The sequence below is a fragment of the Corvus moneduloides genome, chromosome 9 (genome assembly GCF_009650955.1).
Source record: "Corvus moneduloides isolate bCorMon1 chromosome 9, bCorMon1.pri, whole genome shotgun sequence".
Taxonomy (NCBI): domain Eukaryota; kingdom Metazoa; phylum Chordata; class Aves; order Passeriformes; family Corvidae; genus Corvus; species Corvus moneduloides.
The window spans coordinates 7160249-7175970 of NC_045484.1; the positions used below are offsets into that span (position 1 = coordinate 7160249).

Here is a 15722-nt window from a genome sequence, read left to right on the forward strand (position 1 = left end):
GTAGAAAGAGCTCTCACACAAAAAATCTGGCTTTGGAAGATGCAAACACAGGAACGTGTAATTTTCTAAATATAAAATCAAGGTCAGAGAAGGTCAGTAACTCTATCGAGCAGGGCCACAGAATGACAGCCATGGGCCAGCAGCATCATCAGGGGAACAGAGCTACTTAAAGGGCGCTCACAAGAGCAATCTGATAAAACTCCAACCCCAGCTTCCTTACAAGGGCCACAATCACTGTTCCCATAACAGATGCCAGATACACCATCATAAAGGTTTCTTAGCAGAAAACCAGCTTTCTCTTTTAATGGAGTAGATGCCACAGGATTTTCAGACAAAGAAAGCTGCTTCAGCAATATGCTGCCATCCACTGCTGGGCCAAATATCTAGACTAGGTGTTTTGTTATCAGTGCTTACTCATATCTTATCACATTTGGTTATTGCTGATGTAGGTTCACCCTCAGCAGTTCACTTGATTCTTAGGAGACAGCAAGACAGACGGGATGATCCAACCACACACTACAACAAACAACTCAGCCAAGAGGAGATACAGAAAGTGGAAGAGAGCCTGTTATAATAACTTATTGCCCAGCAGAGGAAGTACTGCAGATAACTTGAAAAAAGTGGAAGGGGTGGAGATGCTGCTAATCATTGAGAGATCCTGCAGACCTAGAAGCCAAGCTACTTGCTTTAGTAATAAATTCCGTTTCCTGAGCAAAACATTTCTACTCTTACAGCCATCAAAAATTCAGAAAGTCATTTAGGTTACTAAACCGGATAGAAAGTTCCCCTATTCAGAGTTCCTCATAATGCAGGAAAGAAAAAAAAAAAAAGTTAAAACCAAAACAGGATGCTAAGAATCAGCTTGCTAAAGGTAGAGACTCCACAATTGAGGTGGGTTTTGCTACCTTTTTCCTTCCTTTCTGCAAAAAAAGTGTTCTTGAGCCAGAACTAAAAACCAGACACTTAGTAATCTCTGTATACAGTTCTCTATTAGTCTTTCCAATTAATATAGCACCTGCAAAGGAACTGAGCTGTTTCTTGAAGGAGCGGTTGGCTTAAAACCTGCAAGAACACTTTGCACAAGGAAGAAGGCAGCATTAGAGTTATAAATGTGTGCTAAAAAATGTAACAGTGGTCAAAGTTGCCATTGTAATGAGGGAAATGTGTCAAGATCTGGACTGCACTACAAATAGTGCAGAAGCCAGTCAGATGAACCAGTTTAGGCTGTAAAAAACAATTGTTAAGACGTGGTTAAGAGGAACACACAAGTTGGAGAAAATGTCCTTAGGAAGGTACAAGCAGCACCAATATCAACACCAGTCTTGTTTATTACCTTTATTGTGATCTACATACTTTGGCTCCAGACTAGCATGCTTAAGTACACATCAGAAAGACCTACAAAAGACACCTATTTCTTGTTTCATTCTTAGAATACAAGTGAAATGCATGAAAAGTTCCAGCTCCCTTTTCAGCAGGGCAGCTCATTTAAGTTGACATCAACGTAAAAGCATGGAAAGGAAAAGAATAGGAAGCAGCAAGAGTTAGAAGTTTTAGAAGAAACCTACAGGGAATAACAAGTTACATGTTTGCTTTTCTGTGGCCTTTCTGCACATCAGGTATTGATTCGAAGCTGAGAAAAACCTCAAATTAGATTTTGATTTCCCCTTTGTGTGCCACAGGTGCAATTTAAGCACACTGAGCTTTATGTACCACACTAATAGAGAACTAAAGGTTGTGGTTAGGGAAGATGGAAGTGTAGAGAAGTGTGAAGAGCAGAGCTGTGTGTTAGCCAAGCTAAATCAACAAAGAAAATTCACTAATATTTAAAAAATGCTGGCATTAAGATAATGTTTTAGCATGCTAGAAAATGACACAACTTGAACTGATGGAGTAAACAATCTTTAGAAAATAATCTGTTTAACGCAGACATAGTAAATTAACCCAGCCAAAAAGAGAGGATTCATCCTCTGGCAAAATATCACTTCAATTAAAAAAAAAAAAAAATCTAAGTACTGCAGTTTGAAAGGTGAACTGCATTTAAATAGATGCGATATTCTCCAGATAACATACACCCTGCCAAAGCTCCTGCTCATGAGCTTCCCATGCAGCAACAAAGTGAAGGCACCATTGAAGAAGGGTGTCAACATCTACCAAAATCAATTTACATGATGAAAACAAATGTGGATGTTTGGTTGGGGGGTTTGTTAGTGTGTTTTAGCAACTCACAGGTATTATTTGCTCTCAAGCAGTAGAAGGGAATTGGCACACCTCAGAGTGCAGAATAGTTCTGAAAAACCTCAAAAATATTCAAATTGAGGCTGAAGCTCTATAAAGTAAGGCAGGCTATAAGATGGAGAGCAAGTTTCAACTTAGCTTGTGGGTCTGGAAACAAGGTACAGAGTTTACCTCTATGATTGGTTTGACCTCAGTTCCCAACCCAGTACAAAGAAATCCAACTGACAAGATCCAAACCCAAATAGTGAACAAGAATTCCAGATTTCTTACATTACAAAAAGCTAGCCCACAAGAACTAACGTATTATAAAGAAACACCAACTGTGCTAAAACTGTTAGGCTGAAAGAACCCAGTAAAAAAATCTTTAAAATTCACATTTCCTTCCTGGCTAGGATCCTGAAGGAAAGAAAATGGGTAATTAAATTGATTAGAAATGAAACCAACTTACTTGCAATATCCTGTACCATTTTGATATGGAATGCACTTTCCCTCATTAACACATGGCTTGGAATCATCCATACACTGCAGAGCTGAAAGGAAAGAAAAGAAAACAACCATCAAACCTGTAGCCACAATACATGTCAGGTCAAAGCTTCATTAGCATATTTGGGAGAATGAAAATTTTATAGGACTGGAACAAAAACAAAGACACTATCACATAGTTTAATTTCATCTCTGGCAGCATCAAAAGAGCCAGACTGAAAGAAGAATCAAATACAGATTTGTTCATCAGGCAACCAAATCTTTCCAGAATTTCTTTAAGGTAGGTTTTCAAAGCAAAGTGTGCAGTAATTTCAGCAAGCTGCAAAGACATTCATGTCAGCACCTGCATACTTTGGGTTGAGTGTCCTCAGTCACTGCTTTCTGATCAAAATTCCGGACTGAAATTCTCTGAAATACAAAGCAGCTACTCCTAAGCCTTCTTCCAGAATATTTTGTCTCAAATCCTTTCCTTCTTTTTCACTATCTCTAGGGACACCAGGCACTGAAACAGGGCATGTGACCCTCATGAGCTGACATGCTGAATGTCACCAGCAATCCAGAATTTGCTGCAACATGTACTGTTGTGGCACTCTGATTTCAGACAGGATCATGTTTGTGAGTAAGTGGAAAACATGAGAGCTGTTAACAACTTTCAGCAAAGAATTTGGTATTTCTAAGGAGGAGATGCTCTGTAACTCTAACTTGACATTTTCACTACTGTGTATTTAAAAAGGCACTAAGTACAACACAGCTCAGGGCCAGTAAATTTTTATCCAAGTCTACTGGAAGCTCTAGTGAAGTCTGTCCTGATGGAACCTCCAGCTCTGGCAAGTGTTTTTCCCTTCATAGGGACATTATGCACTCGGTAGCTGTTTCCAAAGTGACCAGAAGGGTGAGAACTGTGGAAACTCTGCAGGAGCAGAGGGCATTTTGGAACTACAAAAATTTAGGCAGTCCACCTAGACCACAGCCTGACATTTGAATAGCACCAAACTACCAGATGAAGCTCTCAGAATCAGATCAGCTGGGTCCTATCCTAAACTTATCCACATACCAAGAAGGCACAAGCTCTTCCCAGCCTCCAGTTCTGTCTCCTGGCCCCAAACTCACACACTTCCATGCCTTTACAGATCCCCTTTCCACAACCTTATTGCGTTTGGGAAAGCATTTAACCAATCTTAATTAAAGGCACCTAGAGACATCAATAATATCCAACCATCTAAACTGCCTACTTGTGAGCCAGCTGTTGTAGGGTTGACTGCCCCCTTTTTTTTTTTTTTTTTTAAGGATGCTTTTCCTTTCCTCAAGTGGTATTAAATTTTCAGTACAAACTCAGCAAGGGCATCAGGGAAAACTGGTCCAAACCACCACTGAGGTCGATATGCTGGTGACTAAGGAATAAGACTCAGAAACAGAAGAGTTAACACAGCAGTCCCACTAAGTTCTCCCTGCAACCAAACCAAATTCAGTCCAGCAACTGGACAACTTGGAACAGACTCCGGTTCTGCTGTCCAGGGCTTGAAGTGTTATTTCTCAATAACCCTGGAGCACATAAACAGGTCACACACACCACAAGGCACTATAGGAACGTTTCACACTTGCAATCCCTACAGAGAATACAGTTAAATTAAACCCAGCTCCCCAGGAAAATTATCAGTGTTTCCCACAATACAAGTACGCTTGTTGCTGTTAACTCGATTTCTGAAAAAGGGGCACTTGGATGGTGCTGCTTCTGCAGAGCTCTCAGGAAATGAACAAAATTCCACTCTGAGCCCCTTTCAGATAACCCCTGAGGTCAGGGTTACTAAGCGACAGAAATATTAACACGGATTTTGCATGGCATTCCCCCCCACAGCGGGCAGAAACACGCTGACTTGCACCTGTCTGACAATTTCTATCCCATTTAACCGCAACATCCACATGGCTTTGACTCCAAACTTCATCTGCTGCTGTCTAACACTGCAGCAGCTTGTTTTCACGGCAAAGATTAGCTCTAGTTAGCAGGGCTCGGTTACACCGTGTCCACGAGAAACTGCACTGTGTCCAAGGGGAAGTGTCAGGATTCCAACGACTCCCACCACCCCGGCTACTCTGGGGAAATGGAAGAGGGTTAAAGCGAGCTGTGCCACATTTCAGAGAGCCAGGAAGGGAAGCAGGCTTGGTATTCTCATCTCACTACCTTGAATTTTCATTCTTTTCACACCAATCAAGCCAGTGAAGCAAATACTCAGAGGATTATTTCTTTTGTGCTCATGCTTTCAAACACAATTTTGTAATCTCATCGAGTACCCGCGTCCCCAGTGAGAACTGAGCAGCCAGTTGAGTTTGTAACCCACGTAGTAAAAGCTTAACCAGCACTTGGCCAAAAACACCTTCCAGCACAACTGCACGGAGGGGAACGAGAGGCTGATGGCTTTCGGGGTCACAGTAAGGATCCAAATCAAGGATTCCAGTTTGGCTTGCTAGGCCAAATACAGACACAGCAGAGAGGCTTTAGCAAAGTAATGATTAATTTTGCTCAGGTTTTTGACAAACTATTCCCACCTTGAACTGCTGTTTAGCAGGTCATTAAACTACTACCAGCCTTTACAGTTCTTTCACAGAGACAATGGGATAATAAACTTTTAAATATATATTGTGCCTATAGTAATTCAGAAGTAAAAGAAGCCAAGAAAACACAAAAATACTTTGTACTTTTTCATCTCTAGACTAATACAGGCTGAACAGAAACACTTTGAAATGCAACTAAAGCTGAAGTGAATGTAAATGTAACTATATTCTACATTAAAATAAGTATTCAAGAGTCATGTGACTTCTCTTGGAAAAAAAGAAATCACAAGGGAAATAGAACACTACAGTTCTCACAGTAAAATTAGCATTTCTGTGCACAAAGCACTGTCTTCCTGTATTTCACTATATCTTTCATAATTTCACAACAGATGCAAAACCAAGGCATTTCAACACAACTCACTTCAAAAGCTACTTCTCTGCTACTCTACCATGTTGTGATCAAAAGTTAAAAGTACCAGAAACTACCTTCTACCTCAGCCAGCACAAAAAGTTTGTTTTGCTACATGCACTGTGTTAACTGGAAATACTCTGGTGTGTACAGCATGAGAGAAGGCAGCCTTGCCTTGAAAAGATAAAGCCACTTTTCTAGAAGCCATATATAGACAGCATCAGAACACTGTCAAGGCTTTGACAGCTGCTTTTGACAGTTTTCTTCAGTGTTTAACACAAACAGAAATGGTGAATTGGGTGGTTTTCTGGGCTTGCCATAGCCTGGCAAAACCACCAAGACTGTCAGAAGGTGGGTTAGCCTCATGGATTTTAGGCATATTACAGGGATATTGGGAAGACACCCCATGGTTTTCAAAAGACTGGCTTCTCATGGAGAGGGCAGGCCATTTCAGAAAGGAGTACCCAATTTCTACAGCCACTGTAGCCAAGTTTGAAGGATACTTCTCAGGAAAGGACTCTTGAGTGGAGGCAGGGTGAACACTATAAGTGATATTACTCAACCTGGAGTCCATACAAACCCTTGCACATGCCTGCATTGAGATGCAAACTCTAACCTGACATTTAACATCCTACTAAAACTATTTTCCAAGGCCAGAGGGAAAACCAGATAACCACTGCTGTAAAATGAGCACAAGATACACTACAGGGAATGCTGTGATTTTTGACATCCAAATCCAAAGCTCACAACTGGAGCACAATTCCACCTAGATTTAATTTTTCTTTCTGGCTAAAGAGAGTTAAAATCTAGGGGGAAAAGGAAAGTTTTCATTCCACCTCAGTGTTCTTTACAATGCCAAGATGATCTGGACATTGTGATTTGGTTTCCACACTTCATCTGCCTTCTATAAATTCAAATATTTTCTGGGCTATAAAATTAAAAGAAATAGTGTAGGATTAAGATCAGAAGCTCTGTCAGAGTTGAGCTTTTAGGAGAACTCTGCAATAGGGAAATCAAGCCATTACCAGAGCAAGTCTGAAAGGGCTTTGTTGTAACTACCCAAAGGAAAGTAATGCCACTAAACTCCTTGCCCACAAGTTCACAAAAAGTAGAGCCGAAATAGAAATGAAAAAAACCAAAACAATTAATGCTGCACGAAAGAGACATTATAAAGCTGATTTCCTGTAGCTTTGTGGTCTATTATCCTGCATCTCAGATGGTGCAGGCTCTGTACCAAAGGTTTTATTTTAAATAAGGGGAGAGTAATGTCCCAGCAGAGAACACAGCTGAGCTGCTGGTACAGCTTTCTCCTTGGGAGGACACTATATGTCTCTCTCTCTCCTCTTTCTGTCCATAAGCGTTTCTTTATGTTCATAGAAACACAATATCGGAACCGAGACCTTTGTCCTATGTGGTTAAAGCCTGCCCATAAGTTCAAAAGCTCTCTTGTGGGAGTGGGTGGAAAACAACCTACTTGAACATAGAAAAAAAGTCAAGCTAAAAACACATTTAAGATTAGACAGAAAGCTAAAGGACAAAATAGGTTTCTATAACCTTTATGCAGTCAGTGATTTTCTGTCTCGATTGAGATTCATGAGAAACAGCCTGTCATTTCAACCGTGCTACCCATTATGTATTAAGGGAGAGGAGGAAAAAGGATTTGAAGCCCTCTAACAACAGCAACACAAAACGCATGGAAAATCCAATGCTCAGGGTTGCTCGTCAGAGGTGGATCAGCTCTGAAGAGGACAACCATCAGCATGGCCAGAAACACCAATTACACAACAAACCAAGGGGGTCTCAAATTCCAAGGGAGAGAAAGACAGCTGCTGACTCCCTTCAGGAAAAACAGGGCGTGAAAAAAGCAGTTAATGCTGAAACATGAGGTACATTCTGCAGGAAGGTCCTCGATGTGCAGAAAGGGAAAGAATGCTTCCACAGCAGCACTGCACAGCACACAAACAACCACTGGAAGAGGTGGTAAGGAGTAAGCAGCACTGTACATATGGAGAGAATACCCAAAGATAACCAAATTTTGGAGGAAAACCACAAAGGACTAATTATGCTATTCACTAACCTCATGAGATTACAGTTTCAGTGAGATTATATAGCAGGGAAGAACCCACTAGTAAATACCAGCTAGCTGAAAATAGGAAAAGAGCTTTTTTTTTTTTTTTTTTCTGAAGAAGAGATCATCCTATGGCAGGCACATGGAGGGGGAAGAAGCAAACTGGTAAAAATCCTTACTGTGAAAATGCAGTAAAAACTTACACTCAGCTCAGATTTAGAAACCATTAACATTTGGGGAATTTAAACATGCTCACCAGTTTGCACTTCACACACAGAGGGTAGTAGTTAAAGACAAAGCTTGTCTACAGGGCATGGAAATAGTCTGTAAAGTGAATTGCTTTAATCAGATTAAGACATCTCCACTGTTTTTACACACAAAAGCCTGAAATCAATTGGATAATGCAAGACTCATCAACTGAGAAGCTAAGCAGAGCTCAGAGGAGTGAGAAGACACTCAAACAACAACCTATACCTTTTGGGAAAGGAAACTCTAATATCTGTATTTCCTTCACAAATTCTCTAGGCAAGTGCAAAAAATTTGAAAAGAAAATATTTAAGTGGATTTCAGAAGAACAAGCCTGTAAACATGAAGAAGTTCTGCTTTAGAAGTTCATCAGGTTGCTTTTTTTTTTTAATTTGAGGATGCCAGTAGCAAATCTGACTACATGAAGCTCTCAGACATGCAGAACCCCATGACCTGCCATCATCTGGTTCAAATCTCTCTTTCAAACATCTAGGATCAGCAAAAAACTACCAATTGACCCTCCTAAAAGCAGAGCTGGGAAGCATCGTGGAGATTCACAGGTAGAGGTAAAGTCTTTCGTCATCAGGGTCTTAGGCCCAGAAAGCTGCAGGAACACTGATATCTGTATCAGATGCAGCTGCAGTTCATGTGACACTGCTGCTGCTGAAAAACTATTGATAAAAACTCACATTATAATAGATACTGAATTTAGGATGAACTTGTAACACAGTCTGAAAGGCTGTCAGCCACCATATTCTCCATCTCCCCACACAGCTACTGTTCGCTGCCTTCCCCCATTTGCAGTTTTCCAAACAAAGCCAAAATGCCTAAAATCCAGAACTGCAACATAAAGCACTTAGGGGGAAAAAAAAAAAGTTTTCAACAAAAAAATGTAGGGAAGGCAATTAAAGAGCTGAAGAGGTATTGGTGTTTCCATGGCAATCTGGCAGTCAGGAGCCATGCTCGCCTCTTCTCCCAAGTCTTCCGTCATTCTGCAGCACTAAATCTTTATTAATTTGAATGTTGAGCATGTCTGCCCGTGCAGAAATGTTATCCCACTGCTTGTGCCGAGCAGCGCTTCCGCAGCCGTCCAGGGTGATGTCAGAGAGACGAGAGGAAGATGCATGGAACAAACAGCAGATGCCCGTGCCATTTTGAGATACAAAGCTCTTTTTTCATCCCCATGGCAGTCTAAAAAAAGGACATGTGCCCTAGGAACAGACTATTTTCTAAACAGAACGAACTATTATTTCTGCCAATCTCAGATGACTCTGCTTAGAATGATATGAGCAGTATTGCTCCCAGACAAGCCCTTGACTTCTGTTGGCAAGATGATTTCAAAGTGAGTTCAGAGAAACTGAGAATACAACACATGTGCTTAGGAAAGCTCTTTTTTCCACAACATGGATGACCTTTCCCTAAGGCGTCCCAAAGGAGCCGTGGCAATAATCACTGTATCAATGCTCTACTGAAGAGTACAAATTAGCCAAGAGTACAAATTTAAAGGAAATGATGTTTCACCTAGAGCTACTATTGTAACTGCTTGGGTTTGATGCTAAGTAAGATAGATTCCCGAGTCCAGAAGAAACTGCTGCTGCTTTTCCACCTACACCTCATCCTGGACTCAAAGTCCAGCCACCCACACCCTCTCATGGCACAGACACCAGTTTTGGAAATGGGAGAATCTGAAAAGGACCAGAGCCTATTGAAGAGAATCATCCACTTGTTGCAACAGCAGCAAATGAAAAAAAAAGGGAGGGCAGTAGCTGTGGAAGCTGACAAAAACCCAACCCATCCACTGAAAGAGATTCGAATGCCAAATGCCACCAGAGGCGAGTCCTCCTTTCCCAAGGATTCAAGTCCTGAGAACATGAGCAGGAGGATCTTCACGTATTTTTAATCTGACTAAGTGATGCCCTGCAGGAAGTGATGCGAGTTAGCCAGATTCTCATAACGCTCCCTTTTGAAAGTCTAAATCAGCATCTTTGATAAGAACAAATTTGATAGATGGTAACACCTTCAGAAAATCAAGTCAAACTTGTTCTCCCATAAGCAAATCCATGTCAAGCAGACCAGCACTATCAGCATTATCTGAAGTCCTCCAAATTTCTCTGTGTGAATACTAAAGACCTCAAACTGCAGTCCACGCCAGCACAGCACCGATTAAAAATGGATTGTAACCTGTTAGAAACACGGGCTGGCAGGCAGTAGCAGCCTGGCAAGGCAGAGCACCAGAGTTAACGACAGCAGGTAATTAGGGTGGGCTTAACAGCCAGGATCTTTCTGCCTGATCAGAAGAGAAGCAAATGGTTCACAGCAATTATCAGGTGAGTATCCTCACCAAAAGCGCAGGTGTTGCTGCCCCACCCCAGCTTACTGCACCTTCAACTGCAGCCCTTTGCAAAACTAAACTGGAAAAGCGAGTTGCTACACCATGGGGCTTGCATGATGAGACAAGGCTGAGTAGTCCAAACCATAGCGCTCCGTGCATCCAGGAGCCTCCTATTTATTGACCAAGAGGGCTGACATCAGGTACCTGCCCTCTCTTGCACAAGAGCATCAAGCCAGTTGAATATGCACCTGAAAATACCCTTTCGGTGACTTCATCTTTCCCATTAATTCAAGCCGCAGCTCCCACTCCCAGGAACCAGATGCAGGTCAGTATCTCACGAACAACAGGAGTCACTTTCAGCCTGGATTTGTCATCTCTGCCAACCAGCCTTTGTTCAGCACCAGGAAGAGATTTCACCCACAAAGGCAAAAAATTTCGGCAGCATGGGATGACCTCAACCACCTCAGGTGTCTGCCCAGGCAAGTGACAACAGGTGATGCCACAGCTACTTCTCTCGGCCCCTCAGGGAAAGGGCCAGCAATAAGCTGCTAAGTTGTTCGTATGAAAGTACAGTTTGACTAAGTGGACATGACATTTAGTCTTTAGAAAATTAGTATTTTTCTATCTTACTGGACTGTGTAAGCCATCTCCAGAAATAACAGTGCTACTATGCACCACAAGTCTATACTATCACAAAAGCGTATTTCTAAGACACCTACCCTTGAGAGACCCTATAATTTTCCTTTTGAACAAACCTAGCCGAAACACATTTGTGAAACAGCTTTTTTTAACTACAATTATCTTCTTGCAACATATTAGCAAAACTAAATCAGCTTTCAGAGGGGATTACTGGAAAAAAACCCAACAACATTTTTCCCAGGAGACAAATACTGACCATTTCAAAGTCAAAACAGATCGATTGACTGACCCAACTACTCTTATTCAAACCAGCAAGAAGTGGTTAAAACTCTGCATACAGCATTTTCCACTCCAAAACCATACTGAACAACAAAACTACTGAAAATACCGGTGTCTTGCTTGCTCAGCCCTAAACAACTTCCACTAACACTCTCTCTCATCGCTGCACTGTTCATAAGTCATCTGAAAAGCAACCCAGCCTCTCAAGAGTAAAAAGAAGGAATGAGAAGGCACGCAAGTAATCAATGACTGCTGGTCCTCGATAGCTTTAACGTGGTGCAAGACTGCACAAGCTTTACTCCGGAGTAAAGCTGGAAGTGCCATGAGATTTCCATCAGAACCCACCAGTTATGGCTTATGAACCAGCGCTCCAGACAAGCTTCAAATATAATGCAAACGCCAGCGTGCAAGGGGAAACAGTGACAAAAAGCGGCACTTCCCTCAGATGTGCACACATGGCTTCATCGCGCCTGGATTGATGAGGAGGAGGGCACGCAGAGATTCTCTCTAAGTGTGCAGGAATGTCCCCAACAAAGGCTCGGTGCGCAGGTATGCGAAGCGACGGGCGCCGCAAAGCCTTCACTCTCGTGCTTTGAAGCCCCGACCCTCCCCGGGAGCAGCGCATCCATCGCTGCCGCGCTCGGCCAGCCAGGGGCGGCTTCCGCGGCTCCCCCGGGCAGCGGCTCCCGAGGGAGCGTCGTTCCCACGGGGCTCAGCCCGCCGCCGGCACCCGCGCCCGCCCGGCTCGGGGCCGCTCGCACAAAGCGCCGGCGGCCCCGGGCCCCCCGCGCGATGTCACCCGGCCCCGGTGCCCTTCCCCGGCGGCAGCGCGGGGAGGCGACACGGACGCCGGGAGAGAGTGGCCGGTCCTCCCCGCGCCGCCCCTCGCTCGGAGCCCTGCCGCCCCTCGCTCGGAGCCCTGCCGCAGCCCCCCCCCCCGCGCTCCCCGGCACTCACCGGCGGCGGGCTCGGCTCGGCGGAGCACGGCCAGCACCAGGGCGAGGAGCGCGGCGAGCGCGGGCCCCGCTCCGCGGGCCATGGCCAGGGCCGCTCCCGCCGCCACGGGCTCGGCGGAGGGATCTGGGCGCCCGCCCCGCGCGGAGGGACACGGCCGCGCGCGCCGCCCCCGCTTCCTCCGCCGCGTCGCTCCGCGCCCCGCCCCTCCCGCGCCGCCGCCAGGGGGCGCCCACCCCGCGGGGACTGAGGGGCGGGGACGGGGCGGGGAAGGGGGAGCGGGGCTGGGAGTGGGGATGGGGGCGATGGGGATGCGGGGCTGGGAGTGGGGATGGGGACAGTGGGGGCGATGGGGGAGCGGGGCTGGGCCGTGGGGATGGGGGCGATGGGGGAGCGGGGCTGGGAGTGGGGATGGGGGCGATGGGGGAGCGGGGCTGGGAGTGGGGATGGGGGCGATGGGGGAGCGGGGCTGGGCCGTGGGGATGGGGGCGATAGGGGAGCGGGGCTGGGCCGTGGGGATGGGGGCGATGGGGGAGCGGGGCTGGGCGTGGGGATGGGGGGCCATGGGGGACACCGGGGATGGGGAGTGGAGCGGAGGCAGTGGGGATGGGGCCCCGGGGGGCTGAGCCGTGGGCATGGGGAATGGTGCAGAGCAGTGGGGATGAAGTGCAGGGATGCGTGCGGCACGACAGGAAACAGTCGGAATGGGGGCACAGGGGGCTGGACCGTGGGGAGGAGGGATGATGGGGGGCAGTGGGGATAGGAGCGGATGGCAGCAAGGGTGAGGGAATGGAGGGTGAGGGCAGCCGGACACGCCGTGCCTCTGCGAGGTGGTGGCGACAGTGGCCAGTACCCACAAGGGAGGACAGTGAGGCTGTCCACCTGACATGCTGCGCTGCCCTTCGCTCAGATGTGGGGTGCAGGCAGCTGCTGGGCGGGGATCTGGAGTGTTCCCCGGATCGGGATGGGAAATCCAGAACCAGCCTCAGCCACCAAGGCTCACCCCAGTGAGCAGGGAATCTTCTGGAGCAGACGGACAAGCTCATTGCCCCATGGCTCACCCCCACAGCTGCTCCTGCTGCAAATGCCCAGGAGGAGGACCTGAGTTCCCACAGAAGAGGTCTCAGGAGGACAGCAGATGGATTCAGCCTCAAGATCCCTCCCAGTCCTTAGCTATCATTTAAAGCGTTAAAAATCCTTCTGCCCTGGCTCAGACTCCCGAGGACTGAGAGCCCTTTGTGTGCAGTGCTGACATGGCAGCCTGGCCGTGAAGGCAGGATTGTACCGGGTCTGGGGGAGAGAGGGGGCAATGAATAAACCTCACTGTTTTCCCCCGTAATTCTCCAGATCCCGGAGTTCCTCCCAAGCATGGGGCTGGACAGTCAGTGCCCTAACCCCATTATGATTTTTCCAGGTATTCCAGTGCAGCACATTGACAACTCCCCCACCATTCTGCACAGCTGCCAGAGCTTCCCATCGCCGCTCCAACAGCTGCTTGTGGGCAGACAGTTGTGCCTCACAGCCATGACGGCCATTCCACAGCATTGCTCCTGGCACACTGCCCTCCCTGCAGCTCCTCACCTGCTGAGGTGGAGGCCAGACCCCCAGTATGCCCCAAAACTTCCCACATATAAAATGACGAGTGGCACTGACCAGCACTTAAGTTAAAATGATGACAAAGCCAAGCTGGGAGTTTGAGGAGGGACAGGCAGGGAATCCGACAACAAAAAGGGCTTGGGGATCCTCTCCTGAGTGCAAATCCAGGAAGAATTCTGGTGTTTCACCAAGAGCTGCCTTTTCCAGCTCCCCTCAGTGCTGAGCATTACTTATCACCTCGACCTTGAGGTGGCTCATCCTCCACTTTGCTTCACTTTGCCTGAGCACAAGGCTCTGAGCCCCAGCACATGGCCAGGATCCACGGCCTCCCTGGCACAGCTCTTGGAAGCAAGCAGCTCCAGCTGGAAGCTGAGGCTCACTGGGAGAATCCAGCCAGGAAGAGGGAAGATGTTGCTTCCCTCCTGTGGGTCTGGGGAACCTGCTGTTTGCTTTTCTCTCTCCACTCTGACCTTTGCCCTCATGGGTGCACATGGATTCAGCTGCTCATGGGAGAGAGCATCCCATGGCAGCTCTGTTGGGGAGATAAAAGGGATGAGAGTAGCCATCAGTGGGTCGTTTACATGATAGAGGCTGGGAGTGACTGCATCCAGATGGACAGAGTGGATTTTGCTGCTGGGAAGGTGAGGGCCGAGCTGCTCTTGGCTGCCCTGGCAAGCTGAGTTGCCTGTGCCAGGAGGGAATGCACAAAGCAGAGCAGAAAGGGACAGGGACATGGGCCCCACTGTGTTCCCATGTCAAAGTTCTTCAATGAGCTCCCCATCATCCCCATGATCCTGTCATTAAGCAATAAATCCTATACAGAAGAGTTGAAAATGTGTTTCAGTATTTCTTCATCTTCATGCAGCCCTACTACACACTACCTCACCCCCAGTTTCCCACTCAGAGAAGACCAGCAGCTGACACAGGAACTGGAGAGCTCTGGCAAGGTTTCGTGCAGTTTCCATCTGGTTTCTGACCATGCCTTGCCCCTCTTTGCCAACGGAGTGTCTCACCCATGTGCGGGGACCAAGCCCCGGCTGCCCAGGGTGGCAAGGGGAGGCGGGCAGGGTGCCTGGCACAGGGCTGGGTGACCTCTGGCACTGGAAGCGATGCCAGTGGAGGGATTAGGAGAGCTGAACAGGCTCCATATCCACAGCAGAGTTAAATGGCCCCAGCAACTAGGGAAATCCTGGCACTTCATCTGACAAAGACTGGGGGAGATCAGGCCCTCTCTACGGCTTCACTTGGAGTCTCACCCTGCCGTGAATCTGGTTCCTGCTCCACAGAGCATCCGTGCACTTTTCTCAGAGGGAGAGCCCACAGGGGCAGCATCTCCTCACATCCCAAATGCCCCACCTCTCAGCAGCCAGGGAATTCTGCCAGGCAGACATGCTGAGGGCTCTGCAGTGCTCTCCCCTGCTCTCCTCGCAGAAAGCAAAATGCATTTGAATAATGAAAATGCATTCTGAGGTGCTTTTCGTGTGTCTGTAGCTGGTCAGTGTGGATCATGGCAGTACTGTCCTTAGCCTTGGAGGAACTGCTGATTTCAACAGCTTTGTATTGGCTTGCTCAGAATAAATTGTGTTTTCTTGCAGTAACATTTCAGTGACATTGGCAGTGGTTCAGGCATTCAGACCTCAGTTAGGCCCACACCCCAATGCCTGTCTTATATCGCAGTGTTTTACATGTTATCCCAGATAAGTGTTGCCTCTTAACCTGCCCCTGATCTGGGGTCCTTAGGACAAACATGCTTGAGTCATATGTCCCAGCTTTCACTTTTGTGAACAGAAAAGCTGGAACCCCATTAAAATGGAAGCTGAGGGTATTTCAGTTACAGGATGTCAGCAGCCAAGAGGTTTAAGAAAAGCAGGAGGGAGAGAAGCTTCCAACAAAATCCTCAGGGCTGGCAGCCTTGTGCCTGTGCTGCAAAT

The 15722-nt window shown here is 46.7% G+C and overlaps 1 protein-coding gene and 1 long non-coding RNA gene across 3 annotated transcripts in view; one reads left to right on the forward strand and one right to left on the reverse strand.

Annotated features, from left to right (window-relative positions):
• NOTCH2 (notch receptor 2) overlaps positions 1-12302 on the reverse strand; it is an 83124-nt gene extending 70822 nt beyond the window's left edge. The window contains exons 1-2 of one of the 2 annotated variants that reach the window (XM_032117201.1): positions 12199-12302; positions 2684-2765 (exon numbers count right to left, since the gene is read on the reverse strand). In XM_032117201.1, the coding sequence (XP_031973092.1) occupies positions 2684-2765; positions 12199-12280 (164 nt within the window). In that variant the 5' untranslated portion in view covers positions 12281-12302. Of the gene's footprint in view, positions 1-2683; positions 2766-11586; positions 11675-12198 lie in introns of those variants that run through there. The other variant, XM_032117202.1, reaches the window with a different exon arrangement.
• LOC116447737 lies at positions 11702-15385 on the forward strand. The gene is made up of 2 exons (XR_004241676.1): positions 11702-11790; positions 13265-15385. It is a non-coding gene; the product is annotated as an uncharacterized LOC116447737 (long non-coding RNA).
• Positions 15386-15722: the final 337 nt, after the last annotated feature.